The sequence below is a fragment of the Zootermopsis nevadensis genome, unplaced genomic scaffold (assembly GCF_977971745.1).
Source record: "Zootermopsis nevadensis isolate Lab colony 2312 unplaced genomic scaffold, Znev_1.0 Znev_ptg000029l, whole genome shotgun sequence".
Lineage (NCBI taxonomy): Eukaryota > Metazoa > Arthropoda > Insecta > Blattodea > Termopsidae > Zootermopsis > Zootermopsis nevadensis.
The window spans coordinates 375,487-393,759 of record NW_028259161.1 but is presented as its reverse complement, the minus strand read 5'-3'; the positions used below and the strand labels follow the sequence as shown (position 1 = coordinate 393,759).

General features: G+C 40.6%; 3 protein-coding genes across 19 annotated transcripts in view; 2 read left to right on the top strand and 1 right to left on the bottom strand.

Moving 5' to 3' along the window:
- Positions 1-262: 262 nt before the first annotated feature.
- On the top strand, positions 263-10,703 carry Gba1b (Glucocerebrosidase 1b). Of its 5 annotated transcripts, none has more exons than XM_022080432.2 (10): positions 273-666; positions 2,392-2,589; positions 3,483-3,609; positions 4,380-4,533; positions 5,919-6,079; positions 7,040-7,274; positions 7,408-7,552; positions 7,718-7,797; positions 8,853-9,133; positions 9,556-10,703. In XM_022080432.2, exons 1-10 carry the CDS (start codon positions 618-620, stop codon positions 9,662-9,664), a joined length of 1,539 nt encoding a protein of 512 aa, XP_021936124.1. In that variant the 5' UTR covers positions 273-617; the 3' UTR covers positions 9,665-10,703. The 5 variants fall into 5 exon arrangements, with proteins under 5 accessions (XP_021936127.1, XP_021936128.1, XP_021936124.1 ...); XM_022080434.2 differs by having other exon boundaries at positions 275-515; XM_022080433.2 differs by lacking the exon at positions 273-666 and adding an exon at positions 1,108-1,406.
- LOC110837862 (uncharacterized protein C15orf61 homolog) lies at positions 9,491-11,083 on the bottom strand. Its single transcript, XM_022080449.2, has 2 exons — positions 10,786-11,083; positions 9,491-9,797 (listed from the first exon to the last, which is right to left on the bottom strand). The coding sequence occupies exons 1-2, from the start codon at positions 11,081-11,083 to the stop codon at positions 9,670-9,672; spliced, it is 426 nt and encodes a 141-aa protein (XP_021936141.2). The 3' UTR covers positions 9,491-9,669.
- Positions 11,084-12,044: 961 nt separating this feature from the next.
- The window catches only part of cyst (rho guanine nucleotide exchange factor 18 cysts), a 36,377-nt gene continuing 30,148 nt past the window's right edge, over positions 12,045-18,273 (top strand). For 5 of the 13 annotated variants that reach the window (XM_087357976.1, XM_087357975.1, XM_022080422.2 and 2 more), the window contains exons 1-2: positions 12,045-12,184; positions 14,006-14,121. In XM_087357976.1, the coding sequence (XP_087214102.1) occupies positions 14,076-14,121 (46 nt within the window). In that variant the 5' untranslated portion in view covers positions 12,045-12,184; positions 14,006-14,075. The other 8 variants (XM_087357969.1, XM_087357972.1, XM_087357970.1 and 5 more) reach the window with 8 other exon arrangements.

Genomic DNA, 18,273 nt, shown 5'->3' with positions numbered 1-18,273 from the left:
TATTCGTTTGAGGTTATGTGTATTTACTCCACATTGTATCTTGTTTCCAACTTTTATTGTCATTGTATGTATATAATCTACTTTACTGTATTTTTATTATGATATATTGTACATCCTTTGCTTCGGCCTATGAAGGATCTATGTAATGTAAATAAATTTTATTAACGTAATTACATTATCGAAATTGTGAACGCCAGCAATCAGGTCATAACCCTTTATCTTTGCCTACCACTTATCGTGTTTAGGTGGACTTATCAAACTGATAGTTGAAAATCTGTGCAAGTTTTACTGATACAGAGTATTAGAAGTGTTTCTGTGGCAGATCATTAACTTCATTGATGCACTAGAGAAAAAGTTCTCTGTAACGTTCTGATGAGAGATATGGTGCAGTTTCTTTAATTGGAAGACTTTAGTAACGGCTGTAATGGATATAAGAAAACTGAAGATGGTCCTTCATCAGCAACTTTGAAGAAGAGCAGTTGGTGTTGTGTAATAATGACACTCTACTCTATGGCGTAATGACACATTGTTTTCGTATATTTGAAGGGAATAAACATTTTTAAAGTCATAGGTGCAGAGAGAATACACAGTTTTTATCTGAAAATCGTATATAAACAATGAAGCTGTTATATATTACTCTTTCAATTTCTTTGGTTTGTATACCTGGTGAGTTGATACATTTGAGGTTAATGAAACTTTACCACACGCCCCCGCTCACTATTAATTGGCTGTTATAAAACGTATTTGTGATTTTATCTCAAAGATGAGTGGTCCAATTTATATTACTAGAGCAGAGCGCTCCTTTCGGAGCTCCTCGGGGTTCGTCAAGTTTTTAAAACGCAACCAAGGGGATTGGTCAAGTGTTCAAAAAAAGCAACCCACCCTTCGGGGGGGGGGGGTGCGTTTTAAATTCTTGTGTAACAAACTAAACTACCCCCCCCCCCCCGAATGGAGGGTTAAAACACTTGACCAACTTCAAAACTCAACCAAACCCCCCTTCGGGGGAGTTGGTTGCGTTTTAAAATCTTCAGTAAGAAAATAAACTAAACCCCCCCCCCCGAATAGAGGGTTAAAACAGTTGACCAACCCCTCCTTCGCAACCAACCCCCACTTCCGGGGGGGGGGTTTCTTTGATGTCATCTTTAGCGTCGCTTTCGAATTCTGACGTACATTTTCGATTATTTGTTTGACGGCTTCTTCTTCGTCGATCATAAATAGTTGACCAAAAGTTGTGTTGTTATACCAACACAACAATACCGAGTAAACAAATAGCGTGGCATTGTTTGATGACGTCATTTATTGACGACAACGAGGTATCACAATTTTTTATAGTAGAAATACAAGTATCATATTTGTGCTATGACGTTCTACGTTCGTGGCTAGGGCCTATGAAGGATGTACGGAATGTAAGTAAATTCTATTTTATTCTGTTCTATCTCGAATATTGGAGTCTTGGATTTTAATATACATATACACAAAACAGAAATTTTTAACCAGATGAATCACGATTGGAATAGTACTTATCTGTTATTGCCAATGTTCTGACCAAAAGTACTACAAGAACTTGAAACATTCATAAATATCTAACATTTTAAGGCCTGAAGCAATTAACATCAAGTTTCAAAATGTGGATAATGATCAGCAGAAAGTAGAAAGACGTGGTTAGGCGTGTGGTCTTCTGGAATGTTATGCACTGTAGCCCTGGAGGTTACCAACATTTTGGAGAAAATGCAGGCCATCTTCAGAGTGTTGAAAATCATAGCCTTAAACTTCACTGTGGAAATCTCAGATCTAATTTAGTTCATTATGTTGTAAAGTATTTCGTTATGTATCTGCCCATTATTCTGTGACTTTGACTTTTTGGACTGAATTGTGTTAAAATATATGTGGGAGATAACTCTTCCAGGTGTTGTTAGATTAATTCTGTTATCTAGGGACTTAATAAATGTTATTAATAATGCAAGATGATTATTTGCCTTTAATTCATAAGACTTATCTCTACACTGAACCTCCACTGCTACTTTTATTTTGGGCTGGGTATAACTGATGCATTTCTTTGCCACTGCCTTACAATATGTGACATTTGATACTTTTCTTCTCCATTTTCACCATAAGGGTGCAAAAGGAGAGTTGTTAAAATTACTGAAAGAGTCAGTTAAAACCCACTGAACAGATGGTGTTAGTAATTATTCCAACTTTGGTTTCTGTAACAGGTGTAAATGTTTCTGCATTTTGATACGTAACCTTCAGATTCCTTGCTCACCATAGTCTAGTCTTTTAAACTGTAGGTGTGCAAGTGCAGTTGTAGTCTGAAAGGTTCAGTTGGTTATGCATATGTAAATAAAGGTGAATCTATTTCATATTTACTTGATATAAACTTGTTGCTTTCAGTGACTGCTGACAGACCATGTGCTCCTCGAGAATTTGGTTCAGGTAACATAGTGTGTGTCTGCAACATGACATACTGTGATACCATAGCCAAGCTTTCTGCAGTGCCAGCAGACCAGTTTGTGCAGTACTCAACCTCACAGTCAGGCTTACGGTTTCACAAGACAGTGGGATCCCTTGTTGACTCTCCTCACTCCACAGGTAACAGACTTGCCATGGGGTCCATCCACTAGTTACCAGACCTTGAATAGGTCACAATATTAACTGACCACTTTCTGGATGTAGTGCCAAGTTCTCCATTCATGCACGTCTTCATAGTGTAGTGTTTAAGCACAGGGACAACTTTGGCTTTCATTCTCATATGGATGGTGAAGCAGAAAAACACCATTTTCCTGGAAACCATACATTTGTTCTGTTCTTTTAGTTCTCAGTATAACTGGGCAGTTTAGACTAGGCCTGTGAATATCATTTCTGAAACCAGTGCTAGGTTGTCACATCCTTGTATGTTTTTGCCTCTGAAGGGATGACATCAGCAAGATGGTGCTCACAAGACATGTTGAAACTGCCTTCGAGGACTTGCATAAGTAAGCAAAGACATGCATTGAGATGTAATTGTAATTGTCTGACTATAGTGATCTTTGTGATAATGTTAATGCAAACCCAGCAACGGGGAGCGAGTATGCCGCAGACAAGTGATCTGGCATTCTAGAAGGAAGGTGCTGGCCTCCCATTCACATGCATTGACCTGCCTTGCCTATTCTAGAATGTACAGAATAACAGGCGGGGTCCCAAAATATGAAGCATCCTCTTTCTTCCTTTGCAGGGCTGAAGAAGACTGTAATTGAGTGCATTTGAATCAAGATACTAGTTTGTTGAATTTGTTTCACGTTACACAGCCCCATTATGGGAATGGTTGTTGACATTGTCTCCTAAGAAGACAGCAAGCCATTCATTCATTCACTTTCTTCCAGGGACTTTTTACAATCTTATATGACTCGCTGTCTGCAGTTGGGGCTACATGTCTCACCTGGCACTGTTGTATGCTCGGCTAAAAAAAAAATTGCATTTCCTATTCTTTTTTTTTTGCCCCCCAGGAATTCGTTTTACAGTAAATCTGACAGCAACATACCAGAGGATTCTGGGTTTTGGAGGTGCTTTTACGGATGCTGCTGGAATAAATATAGATTCCTTAGCTTTACAAGTAAAACAGAATCTTATGAGGTAAGAGAATTGGTGGGCATGCATACCACGCATCAAAATAATAAAGTTCATTGAATCAGAATGTTTTAATATGGTTTCATCAGTGCTATAAAGTCTGAACTACAGACAGAGTTATTAATTAAATAAATAAAGTGGTTGCAGATGTGAATTACCTATCTTATAGGCAACTTGCACTGTATGAATAAGATAATCATTGGAGACCAGATATCCCAGATATTGTGTCCCAGAAATTTTTCATACCTAGTTTTTCGTGGTTTGAAATGTTAATGAATCAAATTAATACTCTATTAAGGTTAAGCAAGTTTAAAATTGGAATAATCTTTTTTAAATGCAGTACAGAGGCACAGGATTTAATGCATTTCAGTCTTCCTGTAAAAAACATACTAAGCCTGTAATAGAAGAAACCAAAGCTGATACCAGCACCTGTCACTGGAGTGAATCTTCAGCCATTTTCATCCTCCTCCCATCTTGTGTCTGTGAGATCCATCTTAATGTTATCTTCCGAGCTCCTCCTTATTCTTCCAAGTGACCATTTTTCAATATATTTCCCCACCAAACAGTATGCATGCAAGTTTTGAAGTGAATTATAACAAGTATTTCCATAATTTATTCTGCAACTATGTTTAGTTGTATCTGCACCAGTTTCTTAGCTAGCCTGTAAAATAATTTCTGTATTGATGTCGGGGAATTTCACATGCTTTTAACATGTCACTACTGTCAGGCTGCAAGTCTCTGTGTGTGTGTGTGTGTCTCTGTCTCTCTCTCTGCAGGTCCTACTTCTCAGTTGATGGGATTGAGTTTAACTTTGGCCGTGTTCCAGTGGCTGGCTCTGACTTCTCAACGCACACCTACACATATGATGATGTGCCAGGGGATGCCAACTTTACACATTACAATTTGACTCTTGAAGATTTCTTCTACAAAGTGAGTCCGTCTCCTTGGACCTTGATGTTCATTAGTTTGCTGACATTTGATGGTCCGAGGGTGTAGACATGTTCAAGGTTTAGGGTGTAGGATACTTGGTTCTGTAAATTTATTGTAGTTTCCAGAATTTTCTTACAAAGGATTACTGTAGTTTCATACATAAATGTATTAGTTTTCGTGTGATATTACTTGAATTGTATTTTCGGAGGTTGGCTGCTAATATATTTAATAAGCAGTTGCAGACGGCAGATGAGGGGTGGTCCTCCAGCTTAGGGGTTCGGTGTGAGGCTAACAACCTTTCACCGTAAAAAACAGCATTGTTACGCAAAAATTACCAAAACCTTGGACCAGGGCGGATTCTTTGGCATGACCATGGCACTTGAAAAAGGATATGAGATTTGGAACCTGGAATGTTAGGAGTCTCTGTAGGGCTGGGGCACTGAAATTGGTGAGTAGGGAATTAGAGAATTATAAGTTAGATTTGGTGGCAGTGCAGGAAGTGTGATGGGAGGGGAAGGCGCGATCCCAGTGGAAAATTTCACGTTGTACTCCTTCCCCAGTATTTTCAGGGTGATTCAGTCAAGAAGAATGAGAAGGGCTGGGAATGTGGTGCACATGGATGGGGCAAGAGGTGTGCACCGGGTATTGGTTGGGAAACCTGAGGGGAAGAGTGCTGGGGAGACCTAGATGTAGATGGGAGGATAATCTCAGGCAGGATCTATGGGAGATAGGAATTGAAGGAGAGTGGATTTTGTTGGCCCAGGACAGGGTCCGGCGGAGGGCATTGGGTTCTGTAAGCCATCTACTTAGTTAGTTAATTACATTAAACTAGCACTGTGACTTAATGGCCTTTGGCCCTGCCTGCATGTGATGTAAAAAGCCTCAGCTCAGGTGTAAGAATGTGGCACTGTTGTTAATTCTCTTCATTTGAATCCCACATATCGTCATGGTAAGTCACAAGCTTGTAGTGGTCAGAGTTCATACCAGTATGTCTAGATATGTTGTGTAACAGCAGGTGATTCACTTGTAAGCAGAGCAGTTGTCGACATGCCTAGCAAACGTGACTTTTAGCGAATGCTGTTTTGAGGTATACAGCACTGAGCACTGACTTGAGGGATCTTCATATTGCAGCACAGCCATAGAACTTATGAGTAGAATACCAAGAGAAGGCACATGGGCATAGTGTAGAAACACATTGTGATGTTTGCTTCTACCTGAGCTTATTTAAGAGTGCTGTATTAGTTGCTCAAGTTATATGGCAATGTAGGTGATTGTGAATGGTTATTTGGTTCTGAGGGGAACCACAAGTCAGATTAGCAGGTACCTTGTGAAGAGAGAAGTGTTACTGCTATGCTGACGCGGAAGCTCTTCTCCACTTCTGTCAGATTCCATTGATAAAAGAAGCGCAACAGCTGAGCGATCGAAGGCTCCACCTAGTGGCTGGTGCATGGACAGCTCCTCCGTGGATGAAAACAAATGATGACTACAGTGGGTTTGGTTTCCTGAAGGATGAGTACTACCAGACCTGGGCTGACTATCTTGTAAAGTAAGTGACAGGACTACATTGATTGACACAAAAATTCCGAGGGTATTTCATGTTTCTCTTTGTTACTGCATGTAATGTGTTTGATTTGACAGCCTTAACAATACTGTACTTTGTTTAAATTACTAAGCTCCTTGTTATGTAAGATCTGTGATTCCTCCCTTATTTCATCCCTCTAAGACCTAAGTACTTTTCCCATTCTTGTAATTCATTTTGCTCCCTTAAAGAATGGGCCATGTTAGCTGTGCCATAGCACAGGTGGCCTACACTGGCTTCTTATCCCCATGGCCCTGGTCTGTCAGTCCAGTGGGATTTGTGGTGGTCAAAGTGGCTCTGGGACATATTTCTCTCCAAGCTCCTTGGTTTTCCCCTCATTCCACCGTTACTCCATATTCCTGTATCTTCTGGGAGATGGACATAGGGCATGCTAGTGGCTGCAGTTCCACAGAGACTCTCACCCCTCCACACCAATAAGACATGTTTTATACACATGTATAACAGGTGCTTTGTATATGTTAATACATAGTGAGTTGGATAGTCCTGAGGTAACAGTTTTCAACAGAAGAAGAATTTTATTAGAAATTTAGTTTTATGCTGAAGATGACTATCTTCTGGGATGTTGTGCTATGTGGTTTTATGTTGCTAATGCTGTGTAATGTGGTGGGTATTATTTTTGTTCTGCTGCTTTCTGTTGTACAACCAAAACTCAGCTACGCATGTACTTGCCTCTGGAATCACATTTATCTGCAAGATCACATACTGTTTCTGTAATTTTAATTTCCACATTACTGTTAGTGGAAGCGCACAGTAGACAGTGAGAGACATAATAGCACAAATATCTCAAAAAACAGACTTTATCATATCAGGTCCCAATGAATCTTTAATAACTATAATTCTATTCTTTCATAATGCATAGGTTTCTGTCTTGTACAGTTGGCTGTTAATGCCTCTCCCACATTGCAGATTCCTTGATGAATACAAGAAACAGGGCATAGAGTTCTGGGGCATTTCAACTGGCAATGAACCAATAAATGGAATCCTCCCCGTGAATAGGTTCAACTCGATGGGCTGGACCCCTCATTCACAGAGACACTGGATCAAGCATCATTTTGGACCAGCTCTGAAGAAGTACCACTGCAGTGTGAAACTACTTGCTCTTGATGACCAGCGTTTCATGTTGCCGTGGTGGATAAACATTGTGAGAATGCACAAGATGGATAGTCTGGCTTTATCCTTCATATTCACATCACAGTTTTTTATGACATGCCAGGATATAGTGAAGATGTTCTTCAGTTCAAATTCAAGTTGATGTGATCCACATCCTGTTGCAGCTCATGTCCGATAAACAAGTAGCAGAGTACATAGATGGCATTGCAGTTCACTGGTACTGGGACACCCTCTTCCCACCCAGCCTTTTGGACCGCACACACAACAACTTTCCTGACAAGTTCATCCTTGCAACGGAAGCTAGTGTCGGTAAGAGTTTGGGCAGCTGGTGGTCTGTAGGTGATGTGTTGGAAAAGATAAACCTTCGTAAATGTTTTAAACTGGAAGGCCTCTCCGCCATCATCCTACTGGCAGGGTCAGATAGGGGGGGCACAAACTAAAAGCAGTCTTCACACTCGTGAAATTTTGTTGCAGGTGATAAACCATGGGAATTTGAGAAAGTGAAGCTTGGTTCCTGGAGTCGGGGAGAGTCATACATGGAAGACATTCTAGAGGTAAACTGTATCTAATTATTGCTGCAGGCTTCACAGCTCTTTCCATCAAATTGCTACATGTCTCTGTACATTAATCATTCCAGACTAATGATTTTTTTTCCATGTGAGGAAAATTAATAAGACGGCATCTTTTACTAAGAGAAAATTAATTCAGTGCATCATTTATGAAGTTGACTGGTTATCTTTTTCTTTGTAGACAGCAGTTTAGAATATATTTTTATTACAACGTTTGTACAAATATGATTATATACTTTAGACATGAACTTGAGGCTGAAGTAAAATAAAATACAGGTCCTAAAGCCACAGTTATATTTCAGGTGTTATTTTTGGATGCCCCTTTACCCTGGCACCAGCAGTGTAAGTGTACCTATTACATAATATGTATAGTATTTTCATTTTAGCAGATGCTTTCATCTCACATTTCACATGCAAGTAGTCAAGTATGCAGAAACTGGCTGAATTTTATTTTATTTGCAATTTATATACATTTTCAAATTTTACTGTACATCTGAATAAAGATCACACTTTGGTAATTACAGTGGAATCCCCATTTAATGTTCCTTCATTTCAATGAGAATTTCACTGTATCATTTGAGTAAGAGTATTAGTTATGTCTAAAGGATTAAAGGATTATGATTATTTTTTTGGAATTGTCCGTTGTCCAGATATTTAATCACTGCACCTTTGGAATTGGCCTTCTTTCATTTGTCAGATGAAAAATCATCCTGTCTTTGACTCCAAGACTCATTTTCTGAATCTGGACAGCAGCTGTATGCCAAGGACAAGTTCAGAACATATTAACAACAAATACCACCTGCAGAAGGCAGACCGGAATTATTCAGGTCAAAGTATGAACCTGTACCCAACAGAAATCTGCAGGGGAGAGGACCGTAAAAAATGTTGAGGCATGCTGACAGGTAGTGGTTTAAAAATAACAAGGACAGTGGACAGAATTAAAAAGATTATTCATAAACAAGAATTGAAATGTTACTAAACATACGGAAAGATAATGCATCATGTACATAATTGAGCATCAGAGCTTATGTTCTGTGCAGGATCTGAACCACTGGGTGACCGGCTGGATTGACTGGAATCTTGCCCTCAATCCCCAGGGCGGCCCAAACTGGGCCAGAAATTTTGTCGATGCAGCAATCATTGTTAACACATCGGCCAACGAGTTCTACAAACAACCAATGTTCTATGCTCTGGGCCACTTTGCAAAGTTCCTTCCAGAGGGCTCTGTTCGCATTGGGCTGCAGCCACAAGAGGAGAAGGGTGTTTTGGCTGTAGCTTTTCAGACACCTGACAATGCTGTGATAATAATTTTGTACAGTAGGTAAGTGTTGGTAACAGTGCACCATCTCACATAGCCTGATGATCAGGCCAGGCAACTATTTGCATCACAGTTTACTGTTTTACAAAGTTCATCAGTTGGGTAGTCTTAAAATTTTCCCTGTAATGCATTGCCATGCCCAGTACAGTTAGATAAACTTTAAAAAAATTATATATATATATATATATATATATATATATATATATAGAGAGAGAGAGAGAGAGAGAGAGAGAGAGAGCAGTCTGACTGCATATCATGTTTCTGGGGAGAACTTTAGAGTAGTGCTGTCTAGTGATGAACACTTAAAGTACAATTTTGCCTATTCTCCTGGAAAATAACCTTGCATTTGATAAGGCTTGATGAAATGCATTTATAATTTATTTATTTTACTAACAGATTACATGACATTCATTTTGTGTCTGCAGGTCAGATTATGATAGAAGAGTCACTGTAACAGTGTCTGACACGAGGCACATCAACTTGGATATTCCAAAACGTTCTTTCCACACAGTCATTACTGGAAAGGTGAACTGAGACTATTAATATTCAGATCCTTTGTCCTCCTCATAGAGAAAGTAAACAAACACATCCCCATGTGGCGTGTGCACAACTTCCTTGTGTTGTATCAACATGGTGGCTGCAACTCCATAAGCTAAGCAAGGGATACCTGCAGTGAACAAAACACATGAAATTGAAGATGCTGTTTCATGCTGTGCCTTACAGTACTGTCAGGCATCATAATGACTGGAGGACTGTGGTGCTGATGAGAATTTCTCAGATAAGAGTCATGTACCTTTATCCTACACGGAGGTGTGCCTGATGTAACAGACAATACATGTGAACTCTCCTGTGAGGCACTTCACCCTGAAGATGGAAACTGGTACTTTCTCCAAAACAGCTTTACCATAATGGTAAGTGCAATTGCTGTAGCCTCCAAGTGACAGGTGGAGATATACACAGGATACACATTATTCTGGCAGGAGAACTTCCTGACAGATGTTAAAATAGGTGAAAGTGGTTATATTATAATTGATGGTTATGTTAATTGAATTAAACTAGCTCAGTATAAGATGCGAAGGTTAACTTTTACTGTGATGGTCATAAACATTCTTATTCTTGAAATTGTTTAATTGCATTGGTATTGATGAAGTTTGAATTACTGTGTTGTGTGTTGATTGGATGACACCTGACTTAGCAGCTGATTTCTGTTACATAACATTCATACCATTCAATGCACAAAGAAATTTTTCACACAGTGTTATAATTCACAAAACTGCATTCCCAAATTGGAAACATTTCACTCTTTGTCTGCAAATTATTTTATTTTTCAGATAGAAATGACCTTAACAAAAAATCAGGTTAATTTCAAAGTGTTTCATGATATAAATTTTCAGTATCATATAGTAAATATTTCCAGTGTTGCTCCTGCCTCAAATGTTTGTTAAGTGATTGAATGTAAGAAGATGGAGGTTGAGTTCTAGTGGCATGACTGAACTATACCCAATAAGAATTGTCCAGTCTCTTAACAAGTCTTTCAAGGGAGAGAGTATGTATATAAAAAATCTTAACATTACATGATTTTTCTTGAAAACTGTCCTCAGAGCCTGTGACTTAAAGAGGTGCTCCATTCAATTTTTATGCTATGATGTATTTACCTAAGTTAATAACTTTTATGAAGCGGAAGAATCTGTCCTCAAGTCTCAAGTCTTGGATAGGTCTGCGCGAACAGTGGTATTTTATGTATGGGTAGCAGCCTGTCCGCAGGACATGATAATTGCTGGTGCCCACAGCCCAGTTGAAATGAGACCAGCCTCGCTGATCATTAACAACACTACTATATTTGACAAAGAAAGATGTCCATGGTGGCTTACTGCATTGTTTTAAGTAACATGACAAAACTTCTGATGATGTGGGTTTGAAGCTGAACTGAGTGCTGGCCACCCATTTCCACATCTCATAACTTCGAGTGGTCCTGAAACATTGACAAAATCTGAAACATCCATGGACCATCACACAGTTAACACAGTCAGGGTCTGAAGTCTACCCAGAGGGCCTAGTATGTCAGTGTATGGATGATGGATCTTTTTGATCCACCAATGACTTATCCTTTAGGACTCCAGTTTTGTAAGAATTCCTTTGCTTGAATGGTGTATTGTTTGTGTCATGTGTCTAATACTCAGGCTTTCTTAAAACTTGTACAGTGTAGAAGTATGTATAATATATAATTTCTAGCCCTACATGCACAGCCAAGTTGGAAGATATGTCTTTGTGGCAGTTCACAACAGCATACCATTATATTTACAGTTGTATTGCAGGAAAATGTTATAAGCTTATAAGTCTCAAGCAAGTAGGCAATTTAATCAGGAGCTTTGCGATTTATGGTCACATTACTTTTGGCACAGAAAACTTTGGTCGTGTGTATGGCATATAGGTCACAAGGTAGTAGTATTTTTCCTATAGTTGTACTACGTGTGCGGCTCTTGTGCTGGAATGTTGTGAAGAGATGAAATTGATTTATCACATGATTGCGATATACTTATGAAATAACTGGCCACCGTGGGTTAATTCTACCTTAACCTGCAAGCGTTTACATGTACACAGCCATTTTGTAATGGAAGTAAATATTCCAAAGAGTAAAATCAGATCAATCACAGAAATTATATGTTCCGGGTATAATTACGAAACTGGAAGAAGATGAGCTGTTTTATGATCGTGTATCGCTATAAATATACTAAATTGTAACTGTGTCTACGTGTGTTTGATCTTGTAATTGGTAGGAATCATTGTTTTTTTACTTACCACGATACCGAGAACTAAATTTGTGAATGATCCCATTAGCTGGAGACAAAGCCAGGAAATGCAGCCATTTGTGTATAAAATGTGGAAACGTGACATCATGTCCGATTTTCATAATGGCTGATGTGTGACAAATGTTTTGTAAATGCTAACCAAAATTTTGAGGTTGCTGATGCGTGAGTTAGTGCAGTGTGTGCTACATTGATGGGAACATTTGTCTGGAGCAAAGCCTTTTTCTGACAAGAAGAGAGGCTGGGTGTAAGTAACGATACATTCTTGCGCCATGTAAGGTAAACCCTAGAAAGGTCTGCTGTATATGACATTTGTCATCATTGTGCCCCTACTGAAAGGCATATTTATAATTTGATTATGAAGTTTTTAAACTAACTCGCTATAGTGTGTGTGAAAATGTCATATTTACCACAAATTTTGATCGTTTGGTTTCAGCACCTGATCTATTTAGAACGTGGCATACCTTGTTACGTATTCACCATTTTATGGTTTTGAGTAGTGTGGAACTGTATATGTATTTTAAATTATTATGGAACAATGTTTTATAGCCTGAAATTTACAGCACGTAGATATATTTAAGCAGTTTTTTATTGTATGTAATGCAAGACAAATTTGTACACAGAGTGTATCAAATTATTTTGCAATACTTTTTCTGAGATGCAGGCCTCTACATATATATTAAATGGTGGTATGTTAGTTGGACCATGATGAATGTCGTATTTCGTGCTGTTCTACATTATTGCTGATTGGAAAAGAAGTTGGTTCAGATTATGGTAATTCTCTCCATAATGGGTACTTGTAGTGACGTTTTAATTTTTGAATTTTATATTTGTTATATGTTCTCAAAGAGAAAGAAGTGATAAATGTTATAACCCAGGAACTGAGGTGAAATAACTGTATGTTTTCATTATTTTCATGGATTCTCATTAGGTAACATTTATACAATAAGCAGTATTTGTATATTGTTAATTTACCAAAGAAATCCGACATTCTCCCACATGAGACATTATTATAGTACAGTGGCTTTGTACTTTTACATGATCTGTAAAACATGTGTCGAATGCTTACAAAGCACCAACACAAACCTGATATGCAAACAAAAGAGGCACAAGTGTTTAATCTATCACTGTATTGTGGTTTGTTGATGTCTTAGTTTTTTAGTAAAACTACAGACATTGTTGGTTCCAGTCAAAATATCAAGTAAAAGAGTAATAAGCATCTGGTAGCCATGTAAAAAATACATATATCAGTCTGAACTTATAGCAAATAGAGGTGGCATTTCAATATTGGGTGTACCTTCCCAATTTAGCAGTTATTTCTGTTGCCTTTACTTGATTCATTGGCTAATTAAAGAGCTAATTGAGAAGGTAACAGTCACCCAGTTGGTCAAGAAATTCCCTAGGTGGCTGTCTTTTGGGTTGTTGTGCCATGTAGTCTGGTAGAAGCTTACCAATGTTTCAGACGACCTTGCTGCTTCCATCATCAGGGTGATCCTAATGATGGAGGTAACAAGAACCTGTGAAACGTTGGTAGCTTCTACCAGACTACATGGTCCAAAGCCCAGAACCCAGTCATCTTGGGACTCACTGCCATGAAAATCTTAAATCATACATAAGAAATTCCCTGACTTTTATGAAACACAAAGATTCATTATCATATTCATGAGAGCCCACCAGTGGCCCCATCCTGTGCCGAATTGAACCAGTCAGCATCTGATTTTCTCTCCCTCTCCTTTCTTCACACCCACCCATCTATCTATCTGTGTCTTCCCAGTGTTACCCCTGCCTCCCTCCCCTTCAGATTGTCTGACCTAAATTCTGTACACTTAGTTTGCTCCTTTCATGCATTCTGCAATACCTGCCCCGCTTGATTAGGTCAGTGTAATGTTTGGCATAGAATTGACCTGTAAAGTATGAAGCTCCTCATTATGCAGTTTTCTCCAGTTACCTTCTTCCTGTCATGTCCAGATATTCTCTCCAGTACTGTGTTAACGTAGTGATGTCAAAAACTAATAATATATTTTTATGCTTTTTTTCACAACTTGCCTTATGTTGACAACCCAAAAAGTAGCTGCTTAGTGTGGTGAATTATGATTCCTACAGGTGACCACGTTGAGATGCTTTAAGACCAGGAAGATATGGATAGGCAAACAGAAGAAATAAGATTAGCGCCTTTCTCATCAGGTGAGCTTTATGATGTTTGGATCATGCACTTGAGCCCCTTTACCAGACACCTGCTTGGCCTAATAGGAATTAAATTATGCTGTGTAACCTTTAATCGAATTTAGATTTGCTGGAAAAGTATAAAAACATGCCCGAGTGTGTGAAAGGTAATAATTTTTACTCGTTTTTGGCAGTTACTGTATCTGATGGCCTGTGTCAGAACATCAAATGAGGAAAAGAGGCATAAATAAGTGCAAAGAAATGCCAAATGATGCAGAGGTAAAGTGAAGTGATTACACAAAATCTTTTGCTGACATTTTCATGTCGTGAAAGTAGTACACAAAAATCTTGGATACTGCTCAAGATCTTGGAATCCTGGTCTAGTCTATCATGTTCTTGTATCTACCACTGTTTCGTCAGTCAAGACTGAACGAAAAAGTTTGTGAAATGTGAAGTGGGGGTCCTGATTTGAGTGTGTGAACTGGCTTACTCTTCTGAGAAGTGTGGAGAAAGTTCTGTTGCCACCATTGTTCGTTGTTGTGTTACTGTTTAAACCAGGGCATTGCTACTGACAGTTGTCTACTATCTCAGTTGTGGTCGAAGTCACACATGTCCTATAGAATTGGGTAGTAGTGGCATTTCCTTTTAATGGTTATGTCGCCATGGCACGATTGTGAGGATCTCGTTTGGAACAACTGTAAAGTGAAGGTGTGCTCTTGTGCGCATGCTACCCATACAACGTATATTGTTGTAAATATTAAATTTTATCCAAATCCGGCGGCGATAAGTAGGTCACGGGCAGACGCGTAAAGAACGCCTGCGCATGGTGTTGACCGATCGATTGACCGACCGCGCGCGTCGGGCCGGCTAGCAGCTCGGTCTCAGTGCGGTCCTGGTCTTGGTGCTATCTGGACCACCTGCTATTGCTGCTGCTGCAGCTGCAGGTAGGTAGGTAGGTGCAAACCAAACCTCGCGCCTTGCCTTGTCACGCCTGTGAATTATTTGCTTGTAGAGTGGAGTTACGGAGCCCAGCAATCTGTGTGTACATATTTCGTGTAATGAGAGTGCAGTGTGTTTTCTTGGAGGTAGGATCCAACCTTTTAAATGTTATTTAGGTGGGCCATGCCCTTTACAGGAGGTTGGCGACATATTATGAGCAGCATCCCTCCATCCTTTTCTCGGACTGAGACCTGTTCATATATGTTTTTTAGGCAGGTGATACAGAAGTGGTTTGCCATTGCCTTCTTCTGTGTGTATGGATTAATTGTTGGGATGCCACGGAGAAACCGGGGAAGCCCCGGAGGAAAACTTCGTGTTGCCTAGACCACGGCCTTGCCCAACACAAGTTATAAATTCGGGCACCGAATCGCACCCGGGACACCAGGATTACAAGGCCAGCGTTCTAACCGCTAGACCACCGTGGCCTTTAGCGGCTAGTCCCACCTAAAATTTGACCAGTCTCCGTATTGATGTAGCTGAAAAGGAAAATTAGAAATGACGCCTGGGTGAACTCGTACTGCCTACGTTTTACCACCAGGAATTTCCCTGCACGCTCAGTGTTTTTAAAAGACGTCGTGTCCCGAAACTCGTGTTGTTTCTAGTAGCTGTCAGAGCCTCTTACCATAGGCAACTTCTTCGCTGCATGTGTAATGCATGTAGTCTAATTATGTTACTGTGTAAGGTTACTTAGCTATTATACTTATGACGTGCTTGCGGAGTGGGGGGGTTGGAGGTGCTCAGTTTCTTTAACCATAGTTTTGATCAGCTTCCGAAGGGCTGAGCCACGTATCTAACGGTTATATAAATATATAAAGACCAAACGCGGCCATAAGTGCCCATCACTTGCCCTGTGCCTAGTCATTTTCACATGAAATTATTGACTAACAGGAGAAGTAGCACGGTTTGAGTCCCGGAGACTGTAATGCATGTAAAAAATCATCAGGCAGTTCTTGCTGCAGCCAGTTAAAACAACTTGTGATTTTGCATTAGGAACAAACTAAGAGCAGAATGCTCTTGCTGTGGATCAGTTCGTTTTTTGTCTTGCCTTTTCCTGTCTAAAGAAGTGTAACAATAAAAAAGAACTTTACCTGCTGTTGCGTGCGGGTGTGGAAGTTAGTGCCTTATCCTTAGAAAAGAACACAGACCGAGGGTATTTGGGCCTAAGAGAGGGGAAGTAACGTGGTGGAGAATTTTGGACATTGACGGTTTACGTAACTTTCACATCTCACCAAACATTAGGATGGTCAGATCAAGAGGGTGAGATGGGTTGTCGTGGGAGATATGAGAAATGCATTCACACATTTATTGGGGAAAACTTGAAGCGAAGAGGCGGCTTAGAAAGCCTAGGCGTATTATTTTTATTATTATTTAGTGTTCTGTCTGACGACAGGTCCATATGAACAGGATCCTTCCATCCTTTTCTCGGACTGGGACCTGCTCATATACGTTCTTGGCAGATGATCCAGAAGTGGTTTGCCATTGCCTTCTTCTGTGTGTGAAAGGAGTAATTGTTTGCGATGCCAAGGAGGAAAACTCCGTGTTGCCTAGACCACGGCCTTGCCCAACACAAGTTATAAGTTCGGGCACCGCCGGGAATCGAACCCGGGACCCCAGGATTACAAGGCCAGCGTTCTAACCCCTAGGCGTATATGAGAGGATAATATTAAAATGGATCGTTATGATATAGGAGTGGCGGGCGGTAATGTACCTCCTGGTTACATGAAAGGTAGGGAATTTCACTGGTTGTACGACTGTTGGTTTTTCAAGAAAAACCCTTCGAACGTCGCGGCCGACATTCAGGAGGTTCCGGGTTCGCCATCTTCTTACCCGGGTCTTAACTTTTGAAATAGTCATACACAGCCATAAAACATGGCGACCGCGCTAAACAAGGATTTTATGTGAAGGACGCGTATACGAATACTCTTTGTCTCTTCCAGCTCTCTCCGTCCCTTGAACCGCGCGTCATAGGAAATAATTAGGTAATTGTAGAGAATATCCAAAGGCATGCTAGTAGTCGCTTAGCGGGTCAAGAAATTCCCTGCCTGTTATGGAAACAAGGCCTCTCGTTACTGTAAGTTTTATCTTAATATTATCCTCCCATGTACGCTTAGGTCTCACACGTCTAAAGCCACAAATTGTTGGCTGTGTCCGTGTGTACATATACGAACGCCAGCTCCTTCAGCTTAGGTTGTGATTGCTGTATGGGCAGAAACAGGCCCTCCGTGCTGTGGTCGCTCCATATCTCTCTTTACTTCCTGCAGTTTGAAATTAATCTAATGTTGTTAAACGACGGTGTTTAACTCCGCAAATTGTGACTGAGGAAACCCTCTGCCGCCCCAGGCGGTGACGTGGCCGAGATTCAAACTAGACACATGAATGTTCTTGGTAGGTGGAGCATCCGGAAAGACCCCCGCCGCCCCGCAGCAACGTGCGTCACACTGAAACTTGCGGGCGGCAGAATCAATACGCAACGAGAGCAGGAGGGATGCAGTAGCTTCGCTGCCACGGCGCGTCCTCGTCGGGTTCCAGGCGGAGGCGGATAGCCGACAAGGGGATGGTCCTCCGGGGGAGATGAAATATGCGTACAAAATTTCGGTTGCAACGCCTGAAGGCGGGGAGACATCCAGAAGGAAAGAGACCACTAGGAAGTTGGGAGGATAATATTAAAATGGATCTCATATAAATAGGATCGGGTGGTGTGGACTGGATTCATCAGGCTCGGGGTAGGGACCAGTGGCGGGCTCTTGTGAACGCAGTAATGAAACTGTGCTCCATGTAGTTCCAATAGCCATAGTAGGATCTGAGGTTTTCGTGGCGCTGAGTACGAAGATGGCTGTCTTCTGGGTTGTAGCGCCGTGTACATCTTCCCATGGCGTGGGTTGTTAAGCATAGCAGTCTTTTACACGTCATCACTTCCCGTGAATGCCCAAAATCCCACTTTTTCAACTGCTCTCAGGTTCTGCCCCCTCCTCGCAGCAGCTAAAATTCTTATATTTATTTAACGACGTTTTACGTGACGTGCGCTTGGAGGTATTGGGGAAAGTGCAGTTACTTGCGTCTGTCCCGAGATCAGAAACCATGTTGAGGACCCAGGAAAGCCCACCGGCCGTTTCCCGCTGATACAGCATTTCGTCTCTTCACTACCGCGACAGTGGCCCAGGGGTAACAGCCACC